Raw genomic sequence first — 20,698 nt, 5'->3', positions numbered from 1 at the left:
CATTAATCCAATAAAAAATGTTCGTAGGAATCTTCCCTCACAGCAGGTGTGAATGATAACGAAAAAGGGTGCGTCTTCACGATTCGACAGAAGCATTAGCTGCTAAAAAAGATCCTATAAGCCGAACAACTGTTTGCATTACTAGGAGGACATGGAGAGATAGGTCCATTAACCATATCTTGGTGCAGTAGATGATGTGCATGCAGATGCTGATGTAGTTCCCATATGTGTGATTTACACAAAGTGTAACATCTCACTCAAGAGTTCCCTTATCAGAAATTGGAAGAAGATATATGAAGGATTCTCCCACCTTTAAATAAAGGAACCTTAATTTGAAGCAATTACTAGGATAATTCTGACATTTCCAGACATTCCCAAACAGTGTACCTTCTGATGACCAGAGATCAGTCCTGGCTTCTTTTAAAACTAAAAGTGAGTGAGGGATCTTAGTTTTACACCGCGCTCAACAATATTCCAGCTATATGGCGGCGGTGTGTAAATAATCGTGTCTGGAGAAGACAATCCAGTGATCAACAACATGAGCATCAATCCGCACAACTGCAAACTGATGACATGTGTCAACCAAATCAGCGAGCCTGACCACCTGATCCCATTAGTTGCCTAATACGACAAGCATAGTCACCTTTCATGGCAAGCCTGGGTTGCTGAAGGCCTGTTCTACCCCGACCTTCATGGGTCTTAAAATTTTAAGGTTTGCTTTGTTGTTCATGCATGACATCCATGTGGCTTTTAAACCATATGATGGAAAGGTGTTTGACACCAGAAATGATGCTGTATGAGTGGTTGTCGGGAAATGAATCCAGTTCTTTGGCATGACCACTGACCATTGGGATAACCCACAGCTGCACACAGTGTATATCATTTTGCTACCATGTAGTAAAACTACCCTACCCTACATGTGATGGAATGTTTCTATATGTATAGCATCAGATTGTAATTTTAAAACTTATTAGAATATATTCTGCCAGTTGTGTTATTCAGACTGACATTGAAATAAAAATTTACCAAGAGACTAGATTTACCAAGAGAACTCTGACCTTCACTCACCTTGAACACCAATCAAGGATGTTCTATCTAGTGATTCTCTTACTACAGGACAAAGATCATTATGACGATCTACTCACCTTGAACACCAAGGACATTCCACCTGGCAATCTTGTCACTACAGGACATGGTGAGCAGACGTTCCCCTTGCAGTACTCCATCCCAGGTCTGGATCGCCCCTGACGTCTTCACTGGGATCGTCCCCTCCCCGGACTCGATCTTTGTCCTCAGCTGTCCTCGAGCCTTCCTGTTGGGGTGTCTGTCAGCCAACTCTGCCTCCTTCTCATGGGGGGAAAATATCCGGGAGTCACCACAAGGAGCTGTGCTTATGTACAGATGGAACTGAATGTTCTCCTTCAAACTATAGCCTCCATTTTCCTTCTTGACAAATATGGACCCCTCTGCCACAGGGTCAGAACCAAGATGCATTTCTAACTGGGAGTACAGGAACCTCAATAAAGACCTCCTGGCCATGATCTCTGCATGACAGTCATTGACTGCCTGGCCCTGACTGCTCATGTATTCCCCATTGATGCACTTGGTGCCGGTTGTGACACAGATCACCTGAGCATTGTCTGTCTCTGGACCCTGAGTCATCACAAAGCCAGCAAGGACTTTCCGACGGGCGTACTGGCTGGTGAAGCCATCGGTCAGTTCACTGAACTTGTCCAGAACAAGCTTGGATACAACATCCGCCAGGATTTGGGGCACTTGAAGAGCACCATCACGAGGAACTGGTAGTGTACCTGTAACAGAAAAGTTCATGACACAAGGATCAATAGTCAGTGGTGCTTCTGCACGTAACTATATTCTGCATTACCTGTCAGATGTGACAAACCCACTCTATGTAATCCAGGGAACAATTTCTCACTGTCAGGAAGAATACCAGAAATCCATTTGCCACTTTAGATTTGCTCCTACCCAAATTCACAAGCCAAGAAATAGTCTTGAATCGAAGTTTATGTGCTAAATCTCTTATTAGTGAGGTTGAACCTAAGGAAAGAGGGGGAACTAGTGATTTTCAGGTGAAACTACAAGGCAAAGGAGTTTGGTTATGTCTGGAAATAGAGCTGACACATAACATCTGGATTGCAAAGCCTGACAAGGCAATGTAACACACCACTTCTTAGAGGCTGCCTTGAAAAATGCTTTTTAGACTCAATATTTTGCTGATTATATGTGGCTAGGGTAGCTAGAAGATTTGATAAAAATGCCTTTATGACACACGAGTCTATTTTGCTTCATGACCCTGCATGCATGGGAGACAATCGAGTGGTACTAGGGAGCAACATGCCCAGAACCAAAATATAATAATGGTTAACATGTTACTTGCTTACAGTCCACATTCATTCCAAAAGTTTCTTTACTACATGTGATGATAAAACAAAAATTAACTGTGACATAGTCATTATGAAACACAGATTTTGCTGATGTGCCGACTCATAAGCAGTAACAAAATGCAGTAAGGCATCTGCACAGAAGGAAAGGGGCTTTTCCAAGTTTGGTCAATCTGCTTCCAATGGACATCAGTGTAGTTAACAACACATGAAATAAGTTTACTCTAAAAAATTAAATTTGGAAATTATTACAAGAAAAATCAAAGGCCAGGAAGACGTTTATCAGGAATTGTTCACACAAGGTACTGATGTGCTTTCAACTTGGCTGTAACTGCCACATTTAACCAGAGGCTTGATAATCACAACAGCTTAGCATCATAATCACATTGCTGTATAATTCACAATCACATCAGCACAGCTTCATTTAGCTTCTGGGTAATGAACATCGCACAGATTAGAAGAGGACATGACGACACATCTGACCTATTAGTACTGGCTGATGAAAACATTGTATGGGACATTTAACACTGATTGCTGCAGTTTTGTTCATCCAATCGTAAGGTGGATGAGTGTTTCGGTGTGGTGTGGTGTGAAGCAGTTCAGAGGAGCAGATCGAAGAAAAGTTAAGAAGACGAATGGAGCAGAGCTGTGCAGGGGAGATAGGCAGCATGGAGTGCATCAGAATGCAGTGAAAGAAATCAGCAAGCAATGGATAAGAGCAGTGTGGAGAAGAGTAGATCAGAATGGAGTAGCATGGAATAGAGCAGAATGGAGTGAAGTGTGGGTCAAAATGGAGCAGATCAGAGCAGAGCAGCACCAAGTTGAAGAGGTATAGTGGAGTTCATCAGCAAAACCCAAAATGAAGAGAGGACAGAACAAAGCAGATCAGAGAAGAGCAGAGGATTGGACTGGATCAGAATCACCCATAATGGTGGAGAGCGGAGTGCAACCCCCTCCAACAGTAGATTTAAATAAAATCAAGACATTAAAATTTTCAGTGACATCCTACGTATCACAATAACGTGTATAACAATAACTCTACAGTAGTCAGTTCTCCCTAGGTAGGAGTGGTAGGCTTCATATCTTAGGATCAGGGCACTGTTGTACTTAGTGCTAAGGTGACTGTAAGATGATCGGAAGTCACTAAGGCAACCTTAGTGCAATGTTAAAGAATTGGAGGTAGGGATTGCCTTTGTAAAAGTTCCTTCAAGACAGCATCCCCTGATTCAATTGTTTGCTGAAGACACTGTGTTAAGTCCATGTCTAGTGTCTACACCTTGCTACATCTTGACTATTGCTAAAAAAACTCACACAACAATAACAGGTTCTGGAACAATGATCCAACATCACAATAGAGCTGTACAGTAAGTATCTCTCTTAAAACACTTTATGAATATGTTGTTGAACTACATCAGTTTTTGTCTAGAAAGACCCACTGTATGGAAAGTATTGTTTGGTTCATGTTCATGCCAGAAACACCTCCTACATTTCTGATGTAACTATCTCGTCCTGTTGAGTGGCTTTGGTTTTTTTTATGAACAAGAACTCTCTCCCTTCACAGTAATTTAACTTGCATCAAGAGGATCTGAGTCAGTCATGGATAAGACTTGAGACCTACACATAAATCATTCTTTGATAGTAGTCAGTCAACCAAAGCAGCCTCAGAGTCAAGATAAATTGATTTTAGCATCAACTATTGAAAATTCGAAAGAGATTTCCTTATTTAGCAAGAAGCCAACAAATTTGCACTGATGAAACTACAGAATTTGTTCAGAGATTTTCTAAGCTTGTAGGAAGGTGAAGCCCACAGTACTCTGTTGTGAAGGTGATCAACATGACGGGCTCCAGATGACGACAGGTAAATTCTCCTTTTTCCAAAACCTTTCCAAAAAGTGAGTGAGTAGTCTGTCGTACAGACCTGAAGCAAATATATCCAAGAAAGCCCACGTAAGTCTAGAAAATGGGGCAAGTCTAGATTCCCCTAGCTTCTCAAAATGAAGGAAGTCTCAGGGCTCCATTTCCTTTTATTATATATTTTTTTCAATATGAACTTTTTGCAGTAAAATATGTTCATTTCAGAGACTAGTTGTCAGTCTAGTGAGTGAGTGAGTGAGTGAGTGAATAAGTGTAAATCACTGTATACCAATTTTCCAGTTAGAAACCTTCTGGAATGGGCTTCAACTATCACACCCAAATACATGGGTGTTGAAGGTTTGCTGTCAAATCATCTGAATCTAAGAATCCCAAAGATCCAGTAATCAAGCATTTGACAAGCAGCAAAAGGACTGACAGCAAGTAAATGTAAAATCTTGATAAAAAGAAAAGAAAGACTACAGCATGATTAAAATCATTTTAAATTGAAAACATTGAAGCAAATAAAACAATGTTGCTAAACTAACTACTGCACTATCCTGGAAACAATGCAGCTCCCAAATGACATCTCATTCTGCATTACTTCATCACTTAATGAAAAACCATAGAAAATGGAAAAGACTGAAGCAACGAAAACAGTTTCAAAATAGCTGACATATCCTAAGACTACCCAATTCCAGCTAGAGCCAGCTATTATGATCATAGACTCCCTGGAGGGCTATATTTGACAAGAAAGTCTGTAACGCATGCAATATGGATATCAATCCCCACTGGGGAAGTGACTTCATTACTCCCTGTACCAGGGACCAAGCTTTAGTACCGCTAAGGGTACTTGGAACCATTACTCTTAAATGATGAAATGTGGACAATTTGTTCAAAAGCAGAGAATTCAATACAGGCCTTGCAGATATATTTAAAATGCACTTGAACTAAAATTGATCTGTACAGAACCTTTGACTCCCTCATTCTGAGTTGAAATTAAAGCATGTTTTATTCAATATCCTTTAATAAGACCATGTACTGAGATCAGTCGTGTTCCTCTCTCACACTATGAATAACATTGCACTGTCCCTGATGTTTTAAAATAATACCACAGTAATTTTCACACTTTTAAAATCCATATTTGGTTGGAGACCAAGAAAACAATATACTACCAAGACTCAGGATCATTTGAATGCACATGGGACACAAGGAGAGATGCACATAGATTTGTTGGGTGAGTGAATGAGTCAGTTTAGTTTTATGCCACTTTTAGCAATATTCCAGCAATATCATGGCAGGCGACACCAGAAAATGGGCTTCACACATTGTACCCAAGTGGAGAATGGAACCCGTTTTTGGTGTGACGAGCGAACGCTTTAACCACTAGGCTACTAGTATCACATGTGCCAGAAAAGACAGCAACACACCACCTTGGCATTGTGTTATTAGACTCAGTGACATCATGCTGAACGGCAGAATCACCCAGGCAGCAGAGACATAATAACTGCCTTGACAATATTTCAAATGTGAAATAGACATTAAGATGACTGATCTCCAGCTGATTGAGAATCTCCAGAGAATAACACTGGAAAACATGATTCAAGTACAATTTATCACCTTTCATTTCTAACTTTGTTGTCTGATTAAATAATTGAATTGATTTCAAACCACCATATGAACTGCTCGAAATATTTTGATCTTTCATCGGAAGAAAGGAAATGTTCCAAGCATAACTTGTCATGCATGAAGTAACATGATGTAGGTTACAGTACGCGGTCAATGCCTCCTTGAACATGACAAAGTATCCATGCTTCTTATAAAGTTTTAGCCACAAAAACTGTCCTTTCTAAGACCATTTTAAGTTATGATCACACTTTTTAAGGCCCAAAGTAACAGCCATGTGCCTTTTGAAACTGTCTAATACAGCCGTACATCAAGTTTTCTTTTGCAACATCATGCCATCACACAACTACCAGAATAAAACCATATTCTAACATATTTATCAAAAAGCAGAGTTGATTAAGGCTGCTAAATTTAAGTTGATTTTATCAAAATTTAAGACCTTATTCAAGTCAAGATTTAACTAAAGACTTAATCCAACTTGTGCAAACCTTGAAAGTAGGGAGCCACTCTCAGCATGTGTCAAGACTATTATCATTCTGTTGCAGAAAGGTTACGCTTTTTAGTGACTACAAACTGGAATAAACATGGTGCAGAGTATGAAGATGGACAAGGACAAGTGGATTTTGTTGCAGTCAGTAAGATGAACATGAGGAGATGGGTGGATGGAGGGAAGAAGAGCAAGAGAATGTGAGAAAAAGTGAAACATAGAATGAGAGAAAAAAAGAGTTGCTGTACACTTCAGTAAGCACGGACCACTCCAGTTAATCCTTTCGGCATGGACTTACCAGATATCAGGGTCTAAAACAGGTGGAAATTTGGATTTTGAACCTAGGACATGCAGATCTCCATACACATCTTGGGGAATATCAGGTACACTGGCATGATGCCGACAAATACATGATCAAGGTTGGAATTCATTTTGGGATTTCCACCAATATCATCAAATCTGGCCGTCAGTGATGTAGACCAGTAAGCCGACAAGTTGTTAAAAAAGTGACTTATTGGGTTTATGTCCAGAAAGAATGGAACTAGTGTGGTGTTCTAGGCATAGTGACATAAGAATTTCTTCTCCATAAATCACAAGCTAACATTACACTTACCAAGATTACACTCACATGATATAGACCTACATTCTCGTGACAAGAAAAATCTGGACACTTATTGATTTTGACAAGCAGTCTCTGGTTTAATATTTCATGAAATTCTAAACCAACATCACTCATGGAATAACTTCATCAGAATCAAATGTAACATAGAATACAGTAGTTCTCCTATCCATTCTCCTGAAAGATGACATTTTGACGAAACTCAATCTATATACAAATATTCTTATGATCATTAGTCGCTATCAAGACAAAAAGCTCAGATTCCATCGAACTGCAAGAACAGCCTCAGTTGTTCAAATTACAAAAGATCAAAGGGAGGTAATGAAAGGTGAAATCAGAACCTAATCTATCAAGACTGCTTAATAGATGGCAACCATGATTCAACTGCCAAGCCAATAGATGAAAATCCATACAATGTGGACAACGCTCCCAGGAATCCTGTTGTCATGGCAATTAGGCAGTGTCACTTCAGGGAAATTACTTTTTCTTAATGTTTATAAATCCCATTTTAATTGGTTGGTTTATGTGGATTTAATGACCATGGTACTTCCAGTCTACTTAAACCGAAAATTACTTCTAGATTAACTGAAAGCCATATCTGACTCTTGTATCGCTCTCCATTGTGTAGATATGGAGAAACCATTCAAAGTTTTCCACAACATATGGACCATCAAAAGCGTTTAACATGAGCACAACTCCTGCACTTAATGACAACTATTTTAAATCCACTCAAGACTTTGTCACATAAATATTCACCAAACAGAATTCATTCTTGATCTAAGATCATTTTGAAGGGAAAAATGTACAGAAGATTTCAATAAAATAAATATCAACCAAAGTTACAAAATCCCAATAGAAAAGCAGCCACGATTCAAATGCTAAACTTGAAATTGGGTGCTGAAACTATTCCAAAGGGATACAGGTATCTTGATGACAATACTAAATGATCCATCCATCCATTTAATAATGGTGAAATAATCATATTTTTGGCCCTAATGCACTGGTTTGATAAGCGCAATCTTTGCACAATTTTGGTTTTATTAGGATTATGATTGCAATGTTCTGGATTGGGCACCTGAGCGACAATAAAATACCAATACTGACTGTACAACATCTATCTACATCTTCCCCATCAGGAAGCTGAAGTAAACCACAAAGGCCATATGGTCAGAGCAGGACATCTGTAATTTCAATCTCTTCTTATGGCTATCGGTGCAGCTATGTCGAGTCTGGTCTATACGTTCATCATACATGATTACCGAAGTTGTCAATAACTGTATTCACAACCCCAAAACGGGCAACTCTCACACAACATTATGCTTCCCATGAGGCAACAGAATATCTTCAATTTGGACGTGCTCGTAAACCTGTCTGGCCTTCTGAGAGACATATTTCATCGGAATATCAAGTTTGCGTTCCAGTGTGGAAAAAGCTTAACAGTTGTTAAACTCTGTGCCAAAAAAGCAATTGTTTTCTGTAAACAGATGGTACTTGAGACGCAGTTGTGCTCTGGTTGAAGTCAAATTGGCCTTCAGTGGAAACTGCGCATCATGCTGCCAGTAGTCAGATGTAGTTTAATTCATCATATTTTTGTATTGCAATTTTTAAAGATTTTAGAAACCATTAAAATCTAGGCTTATAATTCTCATACTCATGTTCAATTTATGTTCAAGTTTCATACTGACAGCAGCATTTGAGGGACGCAACATATTTGATCTAGACTACCAGTTGTCCGAGTTCTATTTCTGTGGAAGAAACAGTGGCCGAGTGGGTTAGATGGGTGACACGGTGTGCTCGTTATTATGTGCCTGATACTGAAAGTGCGTGTTCCAATCCAGGGTGGACTCAACCTAACAAAAGTACTAGAATTAGTGCATTACTAAGACAGTGTCATCCCAAGGTTCAAATACCTCTTTGGTGTTGATGATTTGCATATTTGCATAACACATGCTTTTATTCAGTAATGTGTGCACACAGCCTACTAGGAGATTCAAACTTCAAAAAAATACCAAAACTTTTGTTCCTCTTGAACAAATAGGTGATTTAAAAATCGAACATTTAAGGCTTTAAATCTGAAATGAAGCATCACTGACAGTGATTATCTACAATTTACATTGTATTTCTGTGCTGCTATGCAAAAATGCTGTGTGTATTTTCTTATAAAATTAGTTCAAAATAGAAATCAGCTGTACAAAAATTATCTATGGTAGATTCAGTTAAACACTACCCAATCAAATAATAATCAAAGTTTGGTGAATGATTTCAAGAAATCATGTCTTGAACTATTCATGTGTATTTAGGAATATTTTATTCCAATCTCATATCTTTGTAACTGCTGCTTTTACTTTTAAAAAAGTAGTTATAACGATAATCTCTCTTTGGCACAGCTGATTGTTTTTCCTGGATATTTTTCATTTGTGGAACAATTTGACCTGTTACCATTAAAGCTTTATGATGCTGTTTCCATTGTAAAGACATTATGTTGACATACAGTATAAAAAGTGGTTTATAGTAAGTATCGCTGAAGTCATCTGACTTGCTCATGACTTGGTACACAATTTTGCCAAAAGTAACGTAACAGTATTGCTTATTGGCTTGTCATGCGAAACAAATGGCATGAAGGTATATAATATCACTGAAGGATTTTAACACTACATGGAAGGGTAGGGGTGAAACAAGGTCAAAACACTATGTTCATTTCAGGATAACTTCAACAATGCTTGCTGTATGTGCCTCTGTATGACTTTGCACACAATTCGAGGCAATACATTTACCTTCAACTTGAGACAGATTATATAAAAGGAGCAGTACTTTGGGGGCAAAGGCCTTCTGAAGCTCATGATTTGTTGATCTTGTCCTGCAAACTAACTAAATTTCTTGTATAACCCTAAAACAAATGGAATCAATGGCACCTGTCTGTGCATGTCGCACTTCTTTCTGAGACACGTACATCTTACTGCCATAATTAGTTTACGTAGATTTATACAATGCAGTCAGACCCTTGTCACAACTGACGACCTTGATCTTGACCATGACTCGGTCTGATAGGCCATATTCTGTTTATAGCTATCAGAAAACATGATGTCACTGTACAGGCCCAATGGGATGATGCGTTTCAAGATGGCATCAAGGCAATCAGATAACCACGTTTAACACAATACATAAAAAATTACAAAAAAGTACCTACCAGGAGCATGGCTGAACTCAAGGTTGAAGATTTTGGTCAGTGCGGCTTGTGCTGCCCGAGCCTTTGCCAGCTTCTTGTTGCGTCCAGATCCTTGAAATGTTTCACTGTCTACTGTCACTGACATCACAAAACACTTGGAGTGACTCTCGCCTGTCTCGGATACAAAGTCATACTTCAGGCCTGGTCGGAGTTCATTCAGAATCATTACAGGATTCTTTCCAGTAGGTTGAGAAGGAACAGCTGCCTTCCGTCCAGGCGGATGACTGGAGCCATTCTGGACAGCAGTAGGTGCTGTATCCATGGTCTCAATCACTTTGCCCTTCTCACCTTCAAAGTTGTTAAACAAATTGACATCAGTGTCCGCACTGTCTGACGTGAAATCTGCATTGGTGATCTGTCTCCCCATAGCTTGATGTGCCTCAGAAGCATTAGGAAACTGCACAAATGATCCCAAAGCTTTCTCAGCAGCCAACAGTTTGGCCTTTTTCTTTGTGGTCCCTGCTCCATCGAACACTTGCCCATTCACCTCGACGGACATTGTGAACACCGGTGCATGCACAGGACCAGTCTGAGAAACAAACTGGAATGTCAGTCCTGGTTTCAGTTCGTTCAGCTGCATCAGGGCATTTTTAGGTGTGGGAGGTCCATGCATTTTTCGTTTCTTGGCCTTGAGCATGTGTCCATTTGCCCCATGTGTGGGGAAGGCTCTCTTCTTCCCCAGCATCTTGTCGTCGCCGTCTGCGTCTGTCTGTGACTCAGCTGCCTCCTCCCCAGCTTCTTGTCCTTCCTCTGCTTTTACTGAACTCTCTTCCTCCTTGCTGTTGTCTTCCTCTAGCCCACCCACCTCCTGAGCTGTCCTTTTCTTGGCCTTCTTCCCTACAGCATCTGCAGAAGAGATTCAACAATGAGACATTCGTCTAGCATTACAGTCAGAACATGTAAACAGTGTTGACATCTATGTCCAGAGTCAAAGTCTATTTTGTCTGCAGTTTCCCATGCCCTAGTTCACTGTCATGAAATCCTGGTCAACAGAAACTAACACCACTTGTTTACTGTCGAAAGATCAAGGTCACAAAACTGCACTTTGTAGTTTTCCATAACACAAACTTTGTTTGTGTTGCACACTGGGTTGAGTAAGAAAAGCTTCGTGTTTTAATTATCCTGCAGCAAAATGAATCACATAAACACTTATTTCTCAATTCACACATTTCAGATCTAACAATTATCAACGTAAAATGACTATGCTAGAACCAAAACAAAGAAACTTCTTGAAATGTTAACCAGAAAACCCATACCAGTTTCACAAAATCATTCTTCAACCTACCCACTGTACAAGAAAGAGATATGCTGTTCTTGTCTGAACTACAGCTCCACCAAGTATGTGTAAGCAGAACAAAGCAACAGCACACAAATGATTCCTCACCTAAGATGGCAATTAAAGTTGACGTTGACTTAAAGTAAGGATCAGAACAGGAGCTGTGCAAGACCTAATCTTGAAGGAAGTCCCAATTTGAATCTGAACTCAAATCCTCTGACGATAAAGTGTCCATTTAAAGAGATAAAGAAATTCAAATGTTTGTTGTGAAGGCAGACCTAAAGACATCGAAGAGTACTTAAAAGCTTATCAAATGTGAAGCAGAAGGTACGATGGCCTTCATCAAGATCCTGTGGGATGTCTTTTCGAATCTGACATTAACATTCACATAGTGACTAGCTTTCCACTCAGCCTAAGAGCTTACTATAAGCGTCTAGATGATATTTTCAAAATCCAAACACACAACCAATCTAATCATGACCCAAGGGAGATAGAATCATCCTTAAACACAAAAAGAACAGAGGTCAGGACAGTCATTTCATGATCTGATACATATCACTTGCAAACACAATGTAAATAAATACATAGATCTGTGAAACAACACTTCAAAACTTAATATATTCTACTATAAGACAATAGTGTTTTAATAGTCAGAAGGTTCAAACAGGCTTGCACTGCTTCTAACAAGAACTGCATCTGTTAAAATCTGAAACTGATGTTGATCGGGAAATAGATAAAGCGAGATACAGCAGTAGAGAGTCTTGAAGACCCTGTGCAAATTACTTTTGCCAAATATTGTCACATTTCAGCAAATGTTTTTTTGTTTGTTTTTTTTTAATTGAAAACAGATATTGGCTTAGCTTTGATGCATTTCTCCTACATACAACACAAATATGCTAAATATTTCCCATGATGGAACATTATCAACTTGAAAGGTAATCCTGCAATCTGTGTGTCTTGTCTCTCCAATCCCAGGAGTCTCAGTTCTAGCTTGTTGACCACATTAAACAAGCCAGTAAATCTTCCATGGTGAACAACATCACCAAGCTCAGGTCCACTTTCACTTACAATTAAGCTCTAGACCTCAAAGATTTAACCCCAGCTAAAGACACTATAAACCTTGTCTATTGCTGTTAATGAGTATAGTTACTGATGTGTTTGCCAATGCAGCAGAAAAGCACAAGATTATTGTATTCTTGGCCTTGTTCTTCATGATAATAGTTCGTGTAATGTACTTATCAGACTGATAATACTTCCCCTACCAATGTCTATCTTGATTTTCAAAGCTCCTTTTGAATATCATACACTACTGAATCATGTTATGATTGTGGAACAAAAAAAATGTTGTCCTTTAACCTTGTCAAGTCTGTTCCTTACCACAGGAAAACATAACTGGAAGGATCAATTTACCAAAATAAAATTTTCAGTCACTATTCAATATTTTCAGTCCTTCAAAATAGTGAAGCTAGGTCTGACATACTTTCCATTGAAAGAAATGTTTGGTCTTTGGAGTTTCAAACAACAATAATATCATTCTGTACAGTGGTGATCCTTGGCACATGGTGACAAGTCTATGGTAAAGAAGAGAAATCTCCATTTACCAACTGGAATATTACTGTAGGGGGTGGGCAAGGATAGTGTGTTTCCCCATCCCTGAACCACATTATTTTACCTTCTATCCAAATTGTTTCTGAAATGCCAAAACGTTTAATGAAGAAAGTCTCCTACTTCACTGGGTTTTCTTATAAATCTCAGTGGAATTATTTGTTCTATCAGAATTTAATATATTCAGAGTTAAACATTAGCCTATGTCAATTACAATGAAAGTGTCAAATACTCATGGTGAAGTGAATGGGGGATTGACAGAACAGTAGTCAATGTTAGAGCATGTGCATGCCTGTCTTAATTCATGATTTATTGTTCTAGTCTACTAAGACTTGACATTACACTGACTCTAGACTGATCAGTCCCATAATGGTAAGCAGCAGGCAGGGAGACAACAAGTTCCATCTCGTAAGACGTGTTGGTATCATGTGCCCAGGGTTCAAACTGATGTTCAGCTTTCATGCAGATGATCTACCTATTAGTGAGAGAGCATGGATTTTACATCCCTTTTAGCAATATCAGGTTTATGTAGCAATGTGGGGAACTGAACTTGGGTCTGGCATGACAAGTGAATGCTGTAACCATTAGGCTATCCCAGCCCCTAACTCCATTTAAAAGACAGCTAAGGTCAGACAAGTACCTCAAGACGATGTGATGATGTTTTCTGATTTCCAAGATAAATTTGATCCAATAGAAAATCATAGATTAAAAACTATTGCATATTGTTAACTTCTGTGAGCTATCAAAGTAAAAATTTCAACCTTGAAAACATGCTGACTACGTTAAACACAAAAGAACCCCAAACGATGGGTCTGTTCTTCCACAAGAACACAGACCTTAAATACAGATGGGAAGATAATGATTATCCAAAAATGTCTTCACAAAGTCAATTACCTCGTTAAAATGAACTTTGAGGAGTCTCCAGGAATTAAATGAATTGGTTCCATTTGTTCTTTTTTTGTAATTGCATTAGCAGCAGAGTGAAGTGGATTGAGCAGATGGGTTAAAGACGAGTCGTACACAAAGGTCTTGACGAACTTCAACTATCATACGCTTTTCTACAGAGGTCAAGACTCATTACAGTGATTCAGCTGATCAACACTGCAACCTGAGGATGCCTCATAGTCATGGAACAGTTAGACCAAGTCATTATTCTCACTTGATCTACTTTATGTCTATTTCTTCCACCACTGCTCATCTTTCAACTATTCAGGCTCTTCATCAGCTGAAACTTCTTTCCCCCCGACTTGAAAATACAGACTGATGATCTATAAATGTCTGTGAGATATAGAAATATCCAAGATGTTATGAAGTAAACAAGACAGTCGCGGCCAGATGCAGATATAGATATATATTCATGTATGAAGCACATTCACTGTTCAATCTGGGACACACCCTTGTGGCATTCCTGTACAATATTCAGAAAATACATCAGTCATCTCTTATCAGTGAAGTTAATTTGAACTGCTGGTGCTTTGTTAATACATGCTGGTTGTTGGGTACGTGACAAGTGATCGGCTGAAAACACCTGCACATGGCACAAGCTCAACCAGGGACAATAGGTCATGATTGAAGGCTGACAGAAACAGAAAACTTTATTACGTTTCTTTCTGGGAAAGAAACAAAATGGAATTGTTGATTGAGGCTCTGTCACAGGTACTATTAATGGCGTTGCCAATCAACGCAACGTTAATTACAAGGAAGGAACAGCCATGAATCTGATAATTCTGAGAATTCTTAACAAAAATTGGCATCAGATGACTAGGTTGTAGTCATTGTGGAGCAATGTTGCTTTGGTCCCCAAGTCTAATTTATATCACACCATATCCAGGAATATGAAAAGATCATGAAGTTCAGGTTAGTTTCATAATGATTAGACCCTGCAATATTGGATATGTTTCCTTGTATGAATACAGAAAACTATGAAACAGAGTTGCAGGGGCCTTAGTCAGTAAAACCCCCGGACACAATACACTTAGCACAAGAACAGTCCTCATCTTTGGCATTATGTTAGTATCTGCCATCACTGTGTATTGAAGTCTCATATAGTTCACAATCCATTTTGTTCGTTAAATTGTCAACAGAAATACAGAAATAGATTGCATTGACTGAAAAGATATGTCCATGCAAGATACTGAAATTAAAATGGCTGTATCTTGGATTGATCAATACAATCGTTTATCTGAATGTATTACCTAAGAAACAGTTGGAAATGTGTAGAAATCAAAGACCCCAGTAAAGAGAAGCCCTGTGTATCTAAACAATCCTGTTTCCATGGAAACCATCTTCAAAATCAGATTACAAGATTAAGGAAGAAAACTTGTGTTCCTCTAATTATACACTGCATTCAGATTCAGCAATCAGGAAGAATGAGTAATGGCATAAAGACAAACAAAATATTGAAAAACGGGTTTGACGTGACTTAAATTACAGAACTGATGGCTCTTTTCTCCAAAAGGATCTCAACAAAACTTCTCATCTCAATTTTTCATAAAACATATTTCACCATACATTACAAAGCATTAACTACAAGAAAACACTTTGATGAGAAGTAATGAAAAAAGTACACTAATCACAGATTTAAAAAAGAAATCAATGTCTCTAAGCGTCTACACGATGAAAATAGTAGTCATGTTTCTTTAGTAAATTCTACATGAAGGCCTGACAACTACATACAGGCACTAGTTCAGGTCAGAGAATAAAAGCAAGCACTAAACTTTGTAATCAATCAGAGATTAAAGTGGTGGTATTTCCATCGTGCAGTCTCTCAGACAATTTGGAACCTTAAGACTGACATTAGTCTTCAAGCCCATGGTCGGCTCAGTTCCAGAAATAACGGATTCAACATAAGAGAGACATGATCCAGACGACACCAAATATTTCTGGGTTAATGTGGAAGTATTTACTAAGGACTGGGTATATTGCTGTCAATGTGCCACTACCGGAGGCAGATCTTCTTTACAATCGCTAAGTCATGGTCTCGGCTTCAGCCATTACAAGGATGGATAATTTCTTCATCGGTTAACCTCATTTGCTTCCTGCAAAGTCTTGCGCATACAGTGGTAATCTAACTCTCAGGAAACTGAGACATGCCTCGTAGTTCAGAGCTGCAACAAATCTAATTTAGTTAGATCACTGGCATGCAGAGTCGCTGGTCCCCTAACGTGTGTCATTGCCAGCTGTTGTGCAGTGCCGCTCGTTCAATGCATTGTATTATCGACTGTAGTTAACTGAATATACACAATGGGTGTATACATTGGTAAGACAGTATTTCATTCAATTGCTTTGTTTTGTTTAAATAAGTTTTATTGATGAATATGCAAAACAAGGCTGGGGACTGTAATCTTGGATTTTAGGACTTAAATATTTTACTCCATGTTTTAATGAAAGTGAAAAGACTCAACATGTCAGTCAGGTTTACCAGTAAATGAGGAAGTTAGGTGTTACGCCATATTTAGCAGGGGACACCAGAAATGGGCTTCACACATTGTACCCTGTGGGAAATCGAACCCAGGCCTTAGGCATGACAAGCAAACACTTCAACCACTGGGCCACCCCACCATCCCGAGATTTACCAATGATTTAAAGTGATTCAGATATTAGATATCTTCCATACTGGTTCAACTCAGTCAGGTATTGTGCAAATAATCCAAAAATCATAATCAGGCCAAAAATGGGATTCAAACTCATCATAATAGACTCCTGGCACAACTAGGTCCATCAACAATTTAAACAAATTCCTCACAGTCCTTTTTAACATTTCTAATGTCAATGACTCTTAGATGACGAGACATCATACATTGCCTGTACAAGGTAAGGAGCTCACCACCATTAACCTCAGAATTAAATCACCCTAGGGTATGAGTTATCCTAAAAATACGCCCTGGAGATGCGACACTGTTTTGAATGTAATTTCAAGACAATCGATACTGATTCTTTTCTTGACAATTCCCTCAACTGACTAATGACAGACTCAGATTCAAATGTTGTCATCTCAGGAGAATCCAAGTTTATTTACACCCTTCATGCCTTTGTCTTTCATGAAAAAACCCCCATGTCTTTTTGATAAAGAAATCATCTCACAAGTGCAGCAGCTGTCAGTCAGATCACATATTCATTCACAATGGATCAATCGCATGTAAAAAATGTCCTTGGTCGGATGAGCCTTTTCACTTGGCGTTATCATTGCACAATTGCGTTCCAATGAAATGTCAGTAATGATGAAGATGGTGTATTGTGTTTGGAGTCCAATTTCGCTGTCTCCACTTCCAAAATGTTGTCATAGATCCAGTAAGAAGACCTTCAATCACACATTGACAGACTATCACTGATTAATTTCTTTCAGTTTCTGAAAATTTATATCTTCAGTGTCACAGAATCTGATCTTGGCACTTATAGGACTGATTACATTTCTATGTTTATCTTGTGGTCAAGGCGCTTACAGACAATTGTTCTGAAACATGTCAAAATGTATTTGTAGGCGATTTGTTGCTAATACTGCTGCATGTCATATTGCTGCATATGACCTTTGAAGTACGTCTGAAGCAACTAAGCATCTAATCAAAAAGATATTGATACATGCTTCCAAAACACCTCAGTTTTAATGGCAACAAAACCAGTCTAAAACAGACATATTTATATTGCATGTTGATACAACAGAGGATTCCATCTTTTAACAAGCAAGGTGATGTCTGAAATGAGGAACATTGAGTTCCCAATGTGTGCGTTTGGCATAACACTGTTTTAAACAATATATGGTCTTGCAAATTTTACACAAAGCACTATTCTATTTTTCCACGCATCCAAGTCACATCCAATTCTATTCCAAGCATACATACAACAATTCCACATATCCAAACAGTTACCCAGATCAAATAAGTGAGTACAGGTTTATTTCGCTTTTAGCAATATTCCAGCAATATCACAGATGGGGATACCAGAAATGGGTTTCTTACATTGTAACAACGTGGGAATGAAACCCAGGTCTTTGGTATGACGAGCAAAAGCTTTGACCACTAGGCTAACCCAACAGGTCAAATGAGCTAAGTATGCAAGTCACTATTCCAAAGAAACAAGGCACTTTTGTATACATTTGAATTTGTTTCCAAATCCAATGGTCCAGAGAGAAGTAATCAATAAGATACATTTACTCTGTGCATTCAAGTAGTACTGCAAACAGGAATGACATACCATGATACAAGCCACCATTCTACATGTCCAAACAAGTACCCAGGTCTAATTTTACTAATCTAAAAGTCAGTACTCCAGACAAAATCATTAAAAAAGCATAAATCATTCCTGTATATGAGCAGACCAGTATTACAACAGGATGATATTAAAACATACAAACCCCCAATCTACAGATCCACGGCAGGATCCACATCCCACTCTGCCAACTCTGTGAAAGTAGGCAACTGCTGTTGAAGCCACATCGTCAGTAACAACACGACATCGGAACTCCTTGTCATACAACTGCCACTGACACCACACAAAAACAGTAAGCAAGTTTTTGCACTACCGTCACTTATTGACAAGTGGGCATGACCAATGTCTCCCCAGCATCAACTGTTAGTACGATGACATATTGTGGAAGATGTCTTCTCACTAATGGAACTTCACATTCCTTGTTGATCACATTACGACCATCACAGTTAGCGAAAACAAACTCCTAATAATTTGATTTGTGAATACCAGAACTACAAATACTGTCAAGAGGACAGTTATCTCCCTTGCTTATCCGGGCCGACATGATGCATGGTTGTGTGCTCTTTATCTGGTTTGAAATATGAACATTATTATTGGAATGTTATAAACTCATTAGTCATTGCAATGACTAAAGATCCAAAGATATAAGTCGATGGTCTGAAATTTAATTAAGACTTTTCAGTCGTGGAGGAGATCAGAAAACTTAGCCACGAAGGCTTGTCATAAGTCGAACCCGAAGACGCTTTGCTCTCAAACCAGTCTGATATTGATCATGCTATATACCCTTATACAACATGGTATAACTGGTGGGGTTATGGAGCATCAGTTTACACCAGACCGACTGCTAATTAGAACAAACAGGTTCTAAATCCCAGGAGAACTGCCTTATCTACTGATTATCTCATCAAGACAAGTCTAGCAATTGATATGATGAAACCGAGTTCATATAATTTGTAACAACATGTTTTAAGCAGAGTTTGAAAATATAACAGAAACATTTAAGGGTCCATACATTCACATACGAACAAGGAACAAACAAGGGCCCCTCATTTAAAACATTCATTAATGTGTGAGTGAATGAGGACTGTTTTATGACATTCAGTACATCTCTAAGAATATCATGGCAGGGAACATCATAAATGGGCTTAATTTGTACTTCCATACAAAAGAATCAAAACAAAATTGATACAAAATGTGATGAACTTTGCTACCCCACTGCCACATTGGTTAGTGAATATCACAAAATTGATTGTTGAATATAGTAAAAAAAATTTGATTGTTGAATCTAACCGTGACATTTATTTTTGAATCTAAAACCGCTTTGCAGTACCCGTGTCAGGTGAACAGTTGTGTCAGGTAGAGTGCCAAGTATAAACATATACTTCAGACAGCATTCTCTCAGCTATGTTAAGGTGGCCTCTGAATGTCAGTGATGCAATAAGCAGGCAAACAAGTGTGAAATCACATCAATCAAAAAAAAATCAGATCCTGTAGAGCAAGTCCACCTCCAGTTACAACATAGTGCAGGGTTAAAATTCATAGATCATCTCTGAAGCTGTATGTTATTTGCTGGGTGGCTGCAGTTCGGCAACTACAACTAGTACAGCATACATCAGAAATAACACACTGTGATTGTACATCAATCTTATTAAAACTTGCTGTACAAGTCTTCTCTAAATTTACATTAACAGATACGTTCAGGTAGTGGTTTGTGTGGTTTATATTTAGAAAATTGCATGAATATAACCAAAGCACAACCCTTCTGACTGCCTTCATACTGGACATTGCCCTTTTGACTGCCTTACATGCAACAGCCCTTCTAACTGCAATAAGTAACACAGTTCTTCTCACTGTCTTCACATGAAGCACATCCATTACATGAAACAGCCCATCTGACAGTCACATTTGTTACACATGCATGCTGATGACACAAACCCAGAAAATATAAACAGGACTTCAGCAATATGCACACCATATAAACACACACCCAGATTTTCTAAACTGGACATCTACGAAAGTTACAAGTAGTACTTTCATTTCCCACACGTAACAACCTCTCACTGACGTGGATGTTTGTACTGGGCAACATAAACCATCCTGTAAGGAATTCATTTCCTCAGGCTTTGATTGCAAGATATGTTTGCATATCACATGTTGTGGAATGCAATCTTTGTGCATGGGCCGAGTACATGCATCTCCCTGAAGTGCTGCAATGCACCATGTGCTTACCATGCTGCTTCTCAAGGAGAGGGAAATATCATGTTCTTAATACACTTACTACTCACTTTGGCCATGACAATTGTCTATACACCCTTTCACTGCTCAAGTGTTTTTCAGACATTACTTGGATGCTGATATATGTTCATGTCAACTGGTATTTACAGATAGCAGTAAGAAGCAC

At 38.7% G+C, this 20,698-nt stretch overlaps 1 protein-coding gene across 1 annotated transcript in view; it reads right to left on the bottom strand.

Annotated features, from left to right (window-relative positions):
- Positions 1 to 20,698, bottom strand: part of LOC137298453 (double-stranded RNA-specific editase 1-like) — a 190,963-nt gene that overhangs the window by 21,473 nt on the left and 148,792 nt on the right. The window contains exons 3-4 of the mRNA XM_067830722.1: positions 10,173 to 11,057; positions 1,146 to 1,811 (exon numbers count right to left, since the gene is read on the bottom strand). Of these exons, the coding sequence (XP_067686823.1) occupies positions 1,146 to 1,811; positions 10,173 to 11,057 (1,551 nt within the window). The remainder of the gene's footprint in view (positions 1 to 1,145; positions 1,812 to 10,172; positions 11,058 to 20,698) is intronic.

Source organism: Haliotis asinina, chromosome 10 (assembly GCF_037392515.1).
Source record: "Haliotis asinina isolate JCU_RB_2024 chromosome 10, JCU_Hal_asi_v2, whole genome shotgun sequence".
In the NCBI taxonomy this organism is placed as follows: Eukaryota; Metazoa; Mollusca; class Gastropoda; order Lepetellida; family Haliotidae; genus Haliotis; species Haliotis asinina.
Note: the sequence above shows the minus strand (reverse complement) of the source record. Positions and strands in the feature narration are given on the sequence as shown.